We start from the raw sequence: 16,038 nt of genomic DNA, 5'->3' as shown, positions 1-16,038 counted from the left end.
ATTAAAACAACTCTGAGATACTACCTCACACCTATCAGATTGGCCAACATGACAGAAAAGGAGAATGACAAATACTGAAGGAATATGGAAAAATAGGGATACTAATACACTGTTGGTGGAGTTGTAAACTGATCTACCCATTCTGGAGAACAATTTGGAACTATGTTCAAAGGGCTATAAAACTGCACATACACTTTGACTCAGCAATATCACTACTAGCTCTATATCCCAAAGGGATATGTACAAAACATTTATAGTATCTCTTTTTGTGGTGCAAAGAATTAGAAATCAAGGGGATGTCCATCAATTGCGGAATGGCTGAATAAGCTGTGGTGCATGATTGTGATGGAATACTATTATGTTATAAGAAAGGATGAGAGTGATGGCTTCAGAAAAACCTGGGAAGTCTTATATGAACTGATGCAAAGTAAAATGAGTAGGACCAGGAGAACATTGTACACAGTACAGAAATATTATAAAAATGATGAATTGGGAAAGACTTAGCTATTCTGATAAATAGAATGACCTAGAACAATTTCAAAGGAAAAGGATGAAAAATGCTATCCACCTCCTAAGAGAGAATTGAGGAACTCTTGAGTGCAGATTGAAGTATAATCTTTTTCCTGTTTTTTTTTTGGGGGGGTTCTTTGTTGCAACATTGCTAATATGAAAATATGTTTTGTGTGACTTCACATGTATAATTGATATCTTACTGCTTGCCTTCTCAAGGGGTAAGAGAGGGGCTGGAAGAAGGGGGAGAATTTGGGACTCAAAATTTTTAAAATAGAATGTTAAAAACAAATAAACAAATAATTTTATTATTATGAATACTAATAATGTAAGCTTTTTGAGGGCAGGGGCTATTTACTTGTGTCTTTCTCTCTCCTGAACTTAACACATAGAAGGCACATAGAAGGTGTTTAACAAATATCTGCTGTTTAATAAATTTAATAAATGTTTGTTGAATTGAACTGGATGTGAATAGAGGATGATTCAGAGAGAAGGGATAAGAACAAACAAATGTGTGTGTGTGTGTGTGTGTGTGTGTTTAAAAAAAAAGAATGCCCTACTCTTAAGAGCCTAGTAGTAAGAGGAAGTTGCAGTAATTCAGTCAATTATAATTCTTGACCTTCTAAAGAAGCAAGAGATTCTTCCCCTAGGTTTTGGGTCTTTGCATTATGTAAACGTGTCAATAAAGATGCAACTCCTCTGGCCACTAGTTCCCCCTAAAAGGCTATGTGTCTTCATTAAGCATGTCCCCCGGAGCACAAACACATAACTAGAGGCAGGGTCAAGCTGACTTCTGATGGTAGCAACATCGCTGACTTCCAGTGTCTCAGAGTAAAAGCTGTTGCTGTCAAATGAGCTGCCTCCTGCTGAACAGCATCTGTCCTTCAGGAACCTCAACTCTTTATCGTTTGGCACCTACCTGGCTTGGATGCAATGACCTGCTTTGCCTGCTGAGTGAATGAGGCTGATGAATATCAGTTTCATGTTAAGATACCCAGGAGAAATATGATTTGGGATTTCTTGATGTGCCCCAGGTGAAACCCAGGCCAAACTTATTAATGAATCAAATAGGTAAATGTTGACAGTGAAAGGCTCTGTTCAGAGATGGGCAGGATGACTGTATCCCATCTTACACCAGGTGGTGGCACTGACTTGTGGCAAACTTCTTCCAAGTAGGAGAAAGCCAAGGGAAAATGTGGAATTTCCATTCAAAATCATGGCCCTGTTGAATTGGGAACCACCCTATACCATTAGCCTTTGGTGGCATGGATTTCGCAGAATCTCAGTTAGGAGGAACTTTAAAGTCTCTGTAGCCCAAATAAGACCTGAATTAGAATGCCCCACATCATACCCCACCACTGGGTGTCCAAACTTTGCCTAAAAACCTTTAGCAAGCAAGACCCCAATCCCCAGGCAGGCTGTTATACTTTCAGAATTCATACTGGTCACCTTCCTCATTCCCTATCTTTTGGAACTCAAGAGTCTACCCCTGGGACCCTGGGCTCTGACAGGTGAGTTTTTACTTTATCTCGCCCATAACAAGACTACCACACCACTTCTTAGACACTGCCAAGCTATACTACCACTCAAGCAACCCATCTCTTTCATCACTTTCTAGCTTGGAATTATGTGTGTTGTCTAGGAAACAGTTAGTGGGTGTTGTTGGAAAGAATGGCAGACTTGGGACCAGGAAGATCTGAGCTGCAATGGTTCTTGAGATATTTACTAGCTGTGAGACCCTGAACATGTCACTTAATATCTCTTTGCCTCAATTTCCTGATTACAAAGTGGAGATAATAATAGCACCTACCTTCCAGGGCTATAGTGAGGCTCAAATGAGATCATATATATCAAATACCAAAGAAATAAATGCTAATTTCTCTTCTTCTCTTTCTCCTTCTTCTTCTTCCTCTTCCCCTTCTCCTTCCCCTTCTTCTCCTTCCTCTTCCTTTTCCTCCTCCTCCTCCTCCTCCTCCTCCTCTTCTCCTCCTTCTCTTCCTCCTCCTCTTCTCCTCCTTCTCTTCCTCCTCCTCCTCCTCCTCCTCCTCCTTCTCCTTCTCCTTCCCCTTCTTCTCCTTCCTCTTCCTTTTCCTCCTCCTCCTCCTCCTCCTCTTCTCCTCCTTCTCTTCCTCCTCCTCCTCTTCTCCTCCTTCTCTTCCTCCTCCTCCTCCTCCTCCTCCTCCTTCTCCTTCTCCTTCCCCTTCTTCTCCTTCCTCTTCCTTTTCCTCCTCCTCCTCCTCCTCCTCTTCTCCTCCTTCTCTTCCTCCTCCTCCTCCTCCTTCTCCTTCTTCTTCCCCTTCTTCTCCTTCCTCTTCCTTTTCCTCCTCCTCCTCCTCCTCTTCTCCTCCTTCTCTTCCTCCTCCTCCTCTTCTCCTCCTTCTCTTCCTCCTCCTCTCTTCTCCTCCTTCTCTTCCTCCTCCTCCTCCTCCTCCTCCTCCTTCTCCTTCTCCTTCCCCTTCTTCTCCTTCCTCTTCCTTTTCCTCCTCCTCCTCCTCCTCCTCCTCCTCTTCTCCTCCTTCTCTTCCTCCTCCTCCTCCTCCTCCTTCTCCTTCTTCTTCCCCTTCTTCTCCTTCCTCTTCCTTTTCCTCCTCCTCCTCCTCTTCTCCTCCTTCTCTTCCTCCTCCTCCTCTTCTCCTCCTTCTCTTCCTCCTCCTCCTCTTCTCCTCCTTCTCTTCCTCCTCCTCCTCCTCCTCCTTCTCCTTCTCCTTCCCCTTCTTCTCCTTCCTCTTCCTTTTCCTCCTCCTCCTCCTCCTCCTCCTCCTCTTCTCCTTCTCTTCCTCCTCCTCCTCTTCTCCTCCTCCTCTTCCTCCTCCTCCTCCTCCTTCTCCTTCTTCCCCTTCTTCTCCTTCCTCTTCCTTTTCCTCCTCCTCCTCCTCCTCCTCCTCCTCTTCTCCTCCTCCTTTTCCTCCTCCTCCTCCTCCTTCTCCTTCTTCTTCTCCTTCTTCTCCTTCTTCTTCTTCTTCCTCTCCTTCTCCTTTTCCTTGTGCTAGTAGTGGTAAGCAGTACTAATGGTAGCAGTCATTGTTGTTATCATTATTTTCTCATTAGAATGTAAGGTCACTGAGGACAGGGACCATTTTGCTTGCTTGCATATGAATCCCCAGAACTTAGTACATAGTTGGTGCTCAATAAATGGTTTTCATTCATTCACTCATTTTAGCCTTCAACAAGGGGGACTCTACTTCCTAAATTGTATTTCCCACTTGGGGATCACTCTAATTGTTAGGAAGTTCCCCTCCCCCCCAAAAATGTAGCTTAACCCTTTATTTTCATAACTTTGAGACTGATTATGCCTACATCTAGGCTTAAGCAGACCATGATGAACACTCCATCATGACCGCCTTCAGGTTTTCTCTTCCTCAGACTAAACGTCCTCCCTTTCTTCACTGAATGTTCATAAAACGTGACCTTGCGGCCTTTCACCACCCCAGCTTCCCTCTTCTGGATCCTCTCCAGGTTACCAGTTTCCTTCCTAAAATACAATGGCTGTTATTTTGATGAGCACAACCTATGGCTGCTTAAACTCCTCATGTCTGCCACACCCTTATCTAGAATGACAGCTTCCCCAAATGTACAGAGGAAGACTAGGCTCTGGATTGTCACGGACTGACATATTCTTTCTTTATATTATGGGTTTAAAGATGAAAGGGACCTTTGAAGTCATAGGATCAGAGGACCACAGACCCAAGATCTAGAGTTACAAGTAACCTCAGAGGCCATCTGGTAAAACCCCTCCCATCCCATCCCCAGAACTGAGCGCCAGAGTAGTGACTTGCCCAAGGTCACACAGAGTAACAGAGCTGAAATGTGAACCCAGGTCCTCTGATTCTGAATTCAACACTTTTCTACTTGTAGCCAAGGTTAAAAAACCAGCAATAAACCAAAGCCAGTTGATTTTTTTTTAAACAAACAATAAGAAAAGCTCAGAAAAAGATATACTGAAATGAAAGCCTAGAAGATTAAAGGCAAAAGGGCTAAGTGGCCCCTCCTAAAATCAAGTATTGTGTGTGTATGTGTGTGTGGAGTGAGGGCGACCCTGGGAACCAGCCCCATGCTCTGCACACAACACATCTTTGGTGAGGGAGAAGGTCTGATGTCAACCTTGGGAATCAGAGACAGAAAAGAGAAACAGAGTCATATTCTAGTCGCTGTTTACCTACTTTCTATGACCACCTCCATGGAGAGTCCTCGGTGGCTTCTGCAAACAGCGTTTTTTTTTTTGTTTATTGTTGTTTTGTCCCAGACTGGAAGGGCGGCCACCACTCTCCGCCCCTTCCCACTACTCACTGGCACAAGATCTTTGACATGCCCTGTTTCCAACCTGGGCCAATTCACCCTTCCTTAGACAACCTGGTGACTTCCTCATCCTCTACTCCCAGGAGTTCACCATATTGATACCAGACTTAATGAGAACAGCCAATTGTCTTAGCTCTCTTCAGCTCAGAACTCCTGAGCTCAAGAGATCCATCAGCCTCCATCTCCCCAGCCCCAAAGATTACAAGTGGGTGCCACCACCCTTCATAATTAATCCTTTGTAGCAGAAGTTCCATGGGCAGAATTAAATATTCTGCACCCATCTTTTCCTTCAAGCTGTCCCCTTTGGCGCCATGGTAAGGAAGAATGGGTTCCAAGTTATCTTGGCTACTGTGTCTATCCAGGAATTTGATATGATCTTAATGTGTACGTGGGGGTACACTGAAGAGAAATGAGCCTTGGAAGCTGCCTGCTCTTCTATCAGTCCAAATGCTCTGAAGAGTCAATGTATAGTAAGCACCAGAGGGATCCTGTATTCTCTGCACATTTCAGTCGACTACGTGACTAAAAAGATACGTGAGAATGTTACCATGAACATGGAGCAAGTCATTTAGCTCTGGCGCCTTCTGAGAAGGAAGAATGAAATGGATTTGACAGTCAGCGTTATAGCTGAGAATATTTAAAAGTCTTGAGCACAATAAAGGGTTTAAAGTCCTACTCTTCAGGGAGAGCATTAATGCTTTAAAAATTGGCAAACAACAAAAATCAGGGCGAGGTGTATTGTTTTATAGATTGTCTAGACTTAAGAAAGCGGTGGAGAAAACACTAATAATGTGGGGCTCTCTCCACATTAACAAAATCATAGGTCTAGACTCTCACTTACCTCCATTTTTTTTGCCTAAACATTTTAGTCATGATGCATAAGAATATTTTAATCAACCTGATCATTGGTAAGGAAAGGGGACTTCAGACTTCTCAATCAGGTCTTGACATTACTCTGACCTTTTTCTGAGGACTAGGGAATGGAAATGTCTTCTCAGAACTGGAATTAGACCAGGAGATCAATTTTAATGACCTTTACCCAAAATACTTTTTATATAGGATAAAAAAGAAAACAGCAAACAGCACACCAGTTGATCCCAATGGGCTGTGTATGTGCATTGGCTTCAGGAAAGGTCCTAAACAAAATCGACTCAAATGATTAGAGGAGGAGAGGGCTGCTCTTGGGGATCCTTGGGATTTGGAGAAAACCAGTTTTTTTATATTTGACCCTTTATAATTTCCCCAGTGTATTCCCCTCTCTGCCAACTCCATTATGTTATGTCTGCTTATATATATGTACGTGTCATGTAATCTCAATAGAATATAAACTCCTTGAGGGCAGAAAGTGTTTTTCATCTTTTTGTTTTGTCTTGTTTTGGTTTTTTTGGTATCCCTAGAACCTAGCAGTGACCAGAACATTGAAATTACTTCATGGATGCTTGGTGATAGTGGCTAATGGATGCCACTATTAATAAATATGTCGTTTTTAAGTTATCACACAAAACAAATTCGCCCAGGCTTCTGGAATCTGTGTTTGAAAGTAATTGTGGCACAAATGGAGTTTGCCAGACTGTTGACTTCAGAAGACTGGTGGTGAGCATGCTTCTCTCCTCCGGGCAGGGAGGTGGTGCACTACAGCTGCAAAATGAAGTCTGCATTGCCCGATGGGACCAGGGGGGTGTTTTGGTTTGCATTAAGAGCTGCAAGGGGAAGTTCTATTGGATAGGAGGTGAGGGGGGAGGGAAGAAGGATTCTTTAGGAAGTGACAATGATGTTTCAAAACAAGCATCAATAAGACATTTGTTTTAAGCATTTCCCAAACTATTCAAAATAAAAATGAAAGCAATAGACTTGACTCTATTGTTCTGTTCACTTTGTTGGTGATCACAAGCACCAGACACATCACGGATGAAAACCTCATCAATCCAGGGAGGGCAGACGAAAAGAATGTGGGCTTGTAAAGATTTTCAAATTGGTGGAATCCTTGAACCTGAATCCAGGATTGACAAAGAGGCTAAAATACAGGATCCCCAGAAAGTGGCAAAGAAGAAAAAGGAATATGCTTGTTTTTAAGTTTTACAAAGCATGCTTTATCATGAAACGCTCAACATGCCCTTCCTTGAACTCTGTGGCCGCCAAACTCTGTTAGCATTGGAATCACAACTGAAGAATACGAATGAGTAAGATGTTGCACGAGACACGGCATGCCATAAACTGTTAGTGGGCATCAGACAGAAAGATCGCGCTATAAATACAGGGCTGACAACTGATCGAGGTTAAGGAGGAGAAAGAGAAGTGTCGTAATACTGACCTCCCGAGGACAGATGATCCTCTTGGGCCTTGGTGCTTCTTGCTGTAATTGATACACTGTCAAAGAGAAAAATGCAGTCCGTGATAATTAGGAAATGGTAATGCACGCATACACATAAGCAAGCATTCAGAGAGACTTCTACACAAATGCTCCTCAGAAACTAAGAACGCATTTAGAGAGAGATACAGGTACATCCTTATATCCCCAGAATCAGATCATTTATATGGAAATTAGTCACTGAGAATGTAAACTGACAAACTTGATTTTTTTTATTCTTACGAGGCTGATTTTGTTGGGTAATTGTTACCGGCACTGTTTGTTTTTATGATTTTCTTGGAAGCCTAAATATGATTGAAAGTATTCTGAATATTTTAAAGATAGAATATCACTTGGGAGTACCTAACCGTAAGACCAGATGACAGGATTCTTGAATTTAAATGTAATCAGCAGAGGTCTTTGGACTGGCCAGAGAAGGACTGACATGAAAAGAAATGTCATTCTCTAAAGGCATCTACAAAGGCCCAACAGACGGTTTCCTGCGGTTGAGCAAAACATCGCGCCTTTTCTTCTTTTTCCTGATATCTTTCCATTTCTGTGCTGCCTATCACCATGGTTTCTCTTCCATTTCAGTGTTCCCCACTCCCACTCTACTCCTTTCTATTTCTCTTCCTTGGCCTTTTTTTCTGATCTCAAAGCCTCTCGATAATAACTCTCTTCTACCTGTTTTCAAGGCAAACTTCAGACTATGACAGAGCTGAGCAGAGAACTCACAGACTGAAAACCAATTTAGCTTAGCCTGTCACTGTCAATGTGCCTTTTGCCATTATTTCAGTGGCCGAAGCCTGAATGAGTCTTGGTTTTCTTGCAGGCCCACAATTCTTTTTGCTCTTGCAGCACAATCACAATCTCATGGTGGTACCTTTTAGACTCTACCACCTTAAAAAAAAAGGGGGAGGGGAGTGAGTGAAAAGCTTATGGCTTCTTTCAGCATCTAGACAAGGGCAAAGTTCATTAGTGATGGAATCCACGTCAAGCTAAAAGTCCATCTATCAAAAGAAACCTTTAACCCTACTAGAAACAAAGAGAAAATGGTTTGATTTTAGCAAGGCCCCAAGCTACAGAATGTTCCCAAAAATGGGAAGGGGTGATGCTGGTGTGTGGGAGAAGATGTGAAGGTTACAGGATAAATGTTGTAATCATGGGTTTTTCACATTTACAGCTTCAGCTCTCTGCCGTCTTTGCCACATTAAAGTAGATCCTATTCATCTTGGAGAGGCTGATATTTCTGGGCATCTGAGAGTTCATATTTGTGACTGCCCCCTTTAATGGTGCATGTTACGAGCCATCTGTGCCTTCTAGTCCTCTAGGGTTATTGTGCAGCTCCTCTCTGAAATCTTCCAACAGAACAGAGGTTCTGTGAGGGCAGAGACATTTTAACCCTCTGTGCCTCTCAGAATGCTTGGCAATACTGTATTGCAGTAGATGCTTAGTAAAGACTTGTTGATTGACTGAAAGAAGGCCTTCCTAAAATATTAGAAGCCTTTCTCACGGCTTTAAAAAAAAAAAAACATTTCCTAGGCCCTATATCAGATTGCATGTCACCTTGGGGAGAGGAGAGGGAAGGGAGGGGGAAAAATTTGGAACTCAAAATCCTACAAAAGTGAATGTTGAAAACCAATAAATAAATAAACATTTCCTAGGCCCTTGTGTAGCACTTGTGTGCTCTTTTTCACCCCTCATTTGCACCATATATGTGACCTGCAGACCTTCTTTTCCAATCAGATATTTCCTAGCTAATTTCTCTGCTCACATATATCCTTTTTGCCATATGCCCCAGTCTCCTGCTTCCTGGCTCCCCGAACCCCACCTTGGAACAACAATATTCCCTCAGTGATGCTGTATGGCTATGAATCATACCACATCATGATGTCTAAGAACCAAAACTGTGGGTGACCCAATCTTGAGGATAGAAGAGGAAATTTCCGGTGCTCTTAGACATCTTATGAGAAGTCAGACTTTAAAGGGAATGGTTTCCCTACGCCTGGGGATGTGTAGTCGGTTTATAAATGAAGGTGCATGTAGGATGAGGAGAGCCCACATTTACCTTCAGCTCAGACAAGTGCTGGGAATGTGGAGCCGATGGACAGGGAGCCAGCCTGCTGCAGATCACTGTTGGCTGAGGTGGGGAACAGTGAGTAGTGGCCCTGCCTAAGCAGGGTATGGAATAGGCACCTGAGGTTGGGCCCCCCAGAGTTTCTGGGAACATGAGCTATTTTTTATACCTCCAGCACTTTGGATAGAAGGGTAGATGGTGATGTCCTTGATTGGAATGGGGAAAGGGGAGTACAACTGTCAGCTGTATGCCCTCACTTGGGGGTGGGAAATCCCAGAAGGCTGTGAAAAATAGGGGTGGTGTCATTTCTCCCCCATGGCCTAGAGCTCCCTGAGGATCCACACTTCTAGAAGAAGGTGCCAGGCAAAGGGGACTTGGCATAGTATGGATCTGTGCCTCCTGCTCATAACACCAAGACAGCAAAATGTTGACACTTATTTTTTTTTCCACTAAGAGCCTCTCTGCCCATCTTCCCCTCTTGCTCCTCCCAAGACACGACCCGATCTGTGAACAGTGAGACAGCGCTTACGGAGGCTGACTTGTTAAGGGCAGGGTGCTCGACAGACAACCTGTTCTGTAATAGAAAGACCCCCGATCTTCAAATCAGATGACATCATCGTAGCATCCTAGACCTGGAGCTGGGCGTAGCTAGTCCAACCTCCTAATTTTACAGAAAGGGAAACTGAGGCCTGAGATGGTCAAAAGACTTCATCTTAGAAGGTCACCTGGATCTAGAGCTGGAAGAGCCAGCAGGGGCCAGCTGGGCCAACCCCCTCATTTTACAGATGGGGAAACTGAGTCTTAGAGAGATCACGTGACTCTCCAGGCTCACATCTAAGTGCTTAAGGTAGGATTTGAACCCAAGTCTTTCTAGCCCCAAGTCCCCCACTCTGCCTGCTCCGCTGCCTGGCTGTTGCCTTGATTTGGATGGCTTAGATCCTGACTCTGCCGTTCATTGCCTCGCACAAATCCCTCGATCTCACCAGGCCTCGTTTCTTCGCCTCTAAAACCAGAGGACGGGACTGGCTGTGTCTGAAATCCCTTTCAGCCACAGGTCTGGAAGATGCAGCTGGAGCTATGACTCCGTGACCTTGCCCCGGCTTGTTCTGTTAGTCTGGAAAACGTCAGGCTGAAGAGTCAGATGGGTCAGTGAGGCTGAGAGCGAGGGGCCTTAGCTTAGGTCACTGTGCCTCACAGAAAAGCAGTCCTAAGACTTCGGGTGGCAGCCAGCAGGAGGATCGGAGAAGGTTAGGGCAGAAAGGTCACAGATAATCCCAATGGAGGATAGCCACCCCAGAGTCAGCCTGGAAACCAAGGCAATTTTTCCAATCAAGGGACCTGGGATGCTTTGTGAAGTTCTACGGTACCAAGCGGGCCTCCTTGTCCTCTGTCTTCAACGCCTTTCCTGACCCCCTCCCCACATTGGCTGGGGCCTCCCTCCCTCATTGCCTTGGATTGAACTACCTCGCAGAGCTTCACTTTAAATTTGGACTACGTGTAGTTAAATGTGGTGTCATTCTAGTCCCTCTGACTAGAGCATGAGCTCTTCACGAGGGGTTGTTTCATTCTTTAACTGACTGATTATTCACAGCACCAGGCCAAAGTCACCCCACTTTTTTATCCCTGTATTTTACTCTGTACAAGTATCAGGCTACAGACCATAGGCCGGAGACCAAAAGTCATGTCATGCAGGGGAAGGGCTCCTTGTCTGGTGCTAAAAAGCTGGCCAGGCTGGTTACTGTAGATAAGCAGGCAGTGCTGAATCCTGCCTGGCACAGACATCGTCAAACCCGCCAAGAACGACATCCTGAAAGAGCCACAGGCAGGCCTCAGGGAACCCAAAGTTTGTCTAGAAGGCAGCTTTTGCTGTATCATCGACACCTGACCTATGGGAATAATAATAAATAGCTGGTATTTATAGAGTGCTGTGAGGTTGGCAAAATGTTTTACAAATATTATTTCACTGTATCCTCACAGTAACCCGGGGAGGTACGTGCTTTTATATACCCCATTTTACACGTAAGAAAACAGGCAGGCAGAGGTTAGGGGACTTGCCCAGGGTCAAACAGTTAGCAAGCGTCTGAGGCTGGATTTGAACTCGGGTCTTTTTGATTCTACGTCCAGTGCTTAATCCACAGTGCTGCTTCAAATTAACATAATCTATAGCATGATGGGATGGGGAAGGAGAATCATTTCTGAGCCTTCATATTCAGGAATTATGGAGTCACAAACTTTTATAGTTGGAAGGTACCCTGAAAGCTTTCTACTACAACTACCTCAGCGTCCAAGGACTGGGCCAACTTTCTTCTCGGCTCAAAGTTTGCCTGGTCATTTTTCTTTTTCTTTTTCTTTTTTTGACAGTTGGGGTTAAGTGACTTGCCCAGGGTCACACAGCTAGTAAGTGTCAAGTGTTCGGTCTGAGGCCGGATTTGAACACAGGTCCTCCTGACTTCAGGGCTGGTGCCCTATCCACTGTGCCACCTAGCTGCCCCAACCTGGTCATTTTTCTACAATGGCTAACCCAAAAGTGACCTCTCTGCTGTTTGAGTGTTGTCTTAAGTGAGTCTTCTGGTAATATTTTAAAAGATCAGCTCTAGTCCCAGCAGGATTCTCTCAGAGCCATAACTAGGCTAGAGAGACAGGAGCTTTGTCTCAGGGGGCCAACATTTAGAGAGCACTGACTGCACTCTCAGTCTTTCAGAGGTAGGAACAATTGAACTTAGCACTGGGTTGCAAGATGAATTCATTTAAATAGGAAGCTACAAGATAGAGCTTCTTCTCCATGTCAGGTGAATGCTTTCTCCACCAAGACTGACCTTCTCCATCCCTCCTCAGCTGAGGCCTAAGGTGTCCCAGGGTCACTCAACCGCTGGAGCCTTGTGCCTCCAATGTCTTTGGTCTCTCTCTGGAGTTTTCCCCAACCTCCCAAATCAATTTGCTTTTCAAAGTTGACTCAATGGTACCTTAGTGTTGCCGGCCTTGGACTCCAGAACTGCTAGTCCTAGCTATGAACTCTGGTCTGGAAGAGAAAACGGCTTCTGGGGAAGTTTTTGGTGACAAATTAATTCAGAAATCGTATGAGGATGGTGGGAGGTGGGGGGAAGGTCTCCACTTGGCTCCAGAAGTGGGAGAAGAACCACAGAAGTCAGCTGAAGGGATCCTCTCTCTGTAGGGCCATATTGACCATAACACACAAAATGGGAAGGAATTTAAGCAGTCCCTAGAGTTGCTTCCTTCTCCACAATTCTCCACCGCTGAATCTACAGCAGGCCTCAGGCTTTTTGGTGTTTCTGAAAACCTGTCATAAGGTGGATCTCTGTAAAATTTCCCCTGGGAACAATATAACAATTGGAATCGAATTCCTGACCAAGGATTTAGCATTCAATAAACTATCAACCAATCACCAAGTACTTACCAAGTGCCTGGTATAAGCCTTGAAGGAAAAGATAAACTCCATGATCGTTTCAAAGGCACATTATACTCGAAGTCCTTCAGAAAGGGAAGAAGTGGGACACACGCTCTGTAGTCTGGCTCCCGACCTCAAAGTTCCCCAGGCGCTCTTCGTCACTGAGTCCGACGGCCTCTTCTCAGGCCTCATCTTGCCCTCTCTGCAGCCTGGCAGAGGCACTGGCCATCCCCCGCTTCTCCAGGATGGCACTCCTCTGTCTCCTGGTCCTCTTGCCTGTCCGACCCTTCCTTCTCAGGCTCCTCTGGAGAATCTTCCTCCAGGTCACACATGCACTGTGTAGCTTGCCCTTCCCTTTGCCTTCTGCGCCATTTCAAAGATTTCCTAAGCTGTCCTGGGTTCAATTACTGTCCCAATGCAGATGATTCTCAGAGGTATTTGTCCAATCCTAACCTCTGTCTTAGAGCAGCTGGGGGGTGCAATGGATAGAACGCCAGGCCTGGAGTCAAATTCAGCCTCAGACAGCTGTGTGACCCTGGGCAAGTCACTGAACCCTATCTGCCTCAGTTTCTTCATCTGTAAAATGAGCTGGAAAAGGAAACAGCCAGCCACTCCAGCAGCTCTGCCAGGAAAACCCCAGAAAGGGCCTCAAAGAGTTGGACATGACTGAATGGCAATAAAACCTCTTTCAAGCTCCAGCTTACACCAGTCACCGACTGTCTCTTGGACGTCTTGAATTGTACGCTTCCTCCCCCTCTAGGGCCTGCCCTCTGAGAGTGTCCTCACACTGGATCTCTCTCATCCTGTCCCGGGCACAATGCGAGCTTCTTGAGGGCATGGACCACGTTTTGGCCTTCCTATGAGTCGCCAGCACTTAGCATAGAACCCCGATCTTGGAAGTGCTGATTACCAAATCTGTTCTTCTAACCGCCTGGGCGCGGTGCTGAGCTGAAGTCTGTGATCCCAGAGACGCCTACTTACAAGGGGCTCAGTGTACTTTAAAGTGAATAATTTCCTTTAATAAACAATATACACTTAGTGGTTTGGTGGGTCTGATCTTAGCCATGGATCGTCATGAATGTCATTTCCACCAATAAAAAATCATGTCGGTTTCTGGGGCTAAACCATTTGACAGTTTGTTGACAGTATTTTTGTTTTGTTGGGGTCAGAGGGGAGACGGCGGTCAAGGTGCTATGAGCAGCAGTTCAACTTGTCTGGTATCTGGTTTGCTGTGGCCTTGACATCATCAATGAGTACCACACCGTCAATACACATGAAGCCAAAGTAGATGGAAAACAAACCCAAAACATGACCTGATCAGATCATATGATAAATTGGACCAGAACTAATAGCTAACTCTAACAAATGTTCATTGAACATCTTTTCTGTTGGATCTAGAGCTAGGCCCTTGTAGCCAGGGATCATTTAGTCTAAACTTTTTTTTTTCAGTTGAGAAAAATTTAGAGAGTATTGACTTAGGAAACCACAAATTAAGATCATCTCAGGTTCATCATATTTTTATTTCTTTTGTTAAATATTTCCCAATTATGTTTTCATGTGGTTCAGACCACAGCGGGGAGTTTTGTGGGCCACACGCCCTCTGCACTGGATGACCCAGGCCTCCTGAAAAGCTGCCTGAGGAAGTCTCAGTGGCCCCTTACTTTGAATAAAATTTCTTACACCAAGCAGAAACTTTACTAATCCCACTAGTGAATTCAGAGCTCAGCTCAATAAAAGGTAGGTGTGGACACTGCCTTTGCCACTGTCCCCCAGCCCCCTTGCCCGTGCCCTGCCCCTGCTGCTGCTGGCATTTGTCCTGTTGGAAAACATCATAAGGAAAGTCCTTTAAAAGTAAAAGAATAAACCCTCCTGGGTTTATTCCAGGCCACAGCTGCAACTACTCAGCTCCAGACTGAAGGACCGCTACCAGAAAATGAGTGAGGCCCTTTTCTGCTTCAGCCAGCTCTGTCCATTAGGCTCTCTCTGCCTGACTGCTCTAGAAAAGAAGCCAAAAAAGTTTGGGGAAGATCCCTGTGCTCTCTGGCCCACCCCCAATGCCCATCCCTTTCCTGCCTTGGCAACTCTACCCTGACTAACCAAAATGGAGGATAACTTTTTGGCACACCAGCTATCACTCTGAATACAGGCAGGAGCAGAATAAAAATGACTTCCCTCCATTCCCCAGAAATGGTGATTGGAGCAGAGAGTTTAAAGCAAATGAACAAACAAACAAGTAACTATCACAGTATCTCCTCGATCTGACAGAAGCACTGTGTTGATCTGCTATTGGGGGTCTTCAAGGCCTGGCTTTCTGTTGTACCATTTTACTGCCTCCCTTCAAACTAAATATGGGTAAGGGTCATGTTTTGTGTCTTTCTGCTCCTGCCTCTAGTCAGGAAGATTCTGGGTGTGCTAAGTATTGTCCTTTATAGTTTTATTTAGAAAGGGCAGGCACAAAGCTAGCAGAGAAAGGATGGGGGTTTGAGATGGGCCAGAGCGCTTGAAAATCTCCAAACCTTCTGGACAGCAGTCAAAGAGCTGGAGGGGACCCCAGCTAACATTCACTACACGGATGAGTTAACTGACAGTCAGAAAACTCAAGAGAAGGGTTTAAGGGTGCACAGGAGGAAAGTGTCAGAGCCCCTGACTACAAATCTAGCCCACTTTCCACAAGGACCAAGTTGCCTGTACAGTCTACCTTTGGGTGGGCAAATTTCCAGCTCATAAAACCACTACTTGCACCCTTGCTGACAGCCTGAGCAAAAAATGTCAAGAGTTGAGAGGGCAGGAAGCCAGAATTCACCTATCACCTAAATCTCAAGTTCCTGTTGTTTTTTTGGCCAAACGCTGTGGGCTCATGGGCGGGCCATGGCCACCGAGAAGGAAACTCAGTGCATTGTTCTCCATCTTTGACTGAAGCTAACCCAGTGGACAAATAACGGCTTTTGCTTCTCAGTGCCATCCATCAGGGGCTGCCTACGTACGCTAAAGTCAATTTTAAGGATTAATTAAGTAAGGGGGTGGGGAAGAGGACTAACAGCTTTTCGAGACGCATTTAATTTCTGATACTCACAGTATGATTTCCATATTGGAGGCTGGTATTCTTCAGCATCTAGAATTTAAAAAGAAAGAAAGAAAGTAATCAGTCTATCAGCTGAAAGTGAAGCTGTCAACGAGTTGTCTTCTTTAGGGAAGCCACAGCTTGTCAGCAAAATTTGCATTTCTGCCCCCAAGTGAACTGCCCACTCATTTACAGTGAGGTTTCAGATAAGAGGGAGAGAATGTCAATTTCAACACTTGTGGACTCAACACCATTTTCTTTTTCTGATAACTTAACATGACAGAATCAATTGCTTAACCACTTTCCTAGAGCCCAGTGAATCAAAAGGATATTTTAAGTAA

The 16,038-nt window shown here is 44.8% G+C and overlaps 1 protein-coding gene across 1 annotated transcript in view; it reads right to left on the bottom strand.

Moving 5' to 3' along the window:
* Positions 1–16,038, bottom strand: part of CHN2 (chimerin 2) — a 288,870-nt gene that overhangs the window by 115,908 nt on the left and 156,924 nt on the right. The window contains exons 2-3 of the mRNA XM_020993260.2: positions 15,710–15,748; positions 7,118–7,173 (exon numbers count right to left, since the gene is read on the bottom strand). Of these exons, the coding sequence (XP_020848919.1) occupies positions 7,118–7,173; positions 15,710–15,748 (95 nt within the window). The remainder of the gene's footprint in view (positions 1–7,117; positions 7,174–15,709; positions 15,749–16,038) is intronic.

Source organism: Phascolarctos cinereus, unplaced genomic scaffold (genome assembly GCF_003287225.1).
Source record: "Phascolarctos cinereus isolate Bilbo 61053 unplaced genomic scaffold, phaCin_HiC Scaffold_1;HRSCAF=81, whole genome shotgun sequence".
Classification (NCBI taxonomy): domain Eukaryota; kingdom Metazoa; phylum Chordata; class Mammalia; order Diprotodontia; family Phascolarctidae; genus Phascolarctos; species Phascolarctos cinereus.
This window is presented reverse-complemented; position numbering and strand designations above follow the sequence as displayed.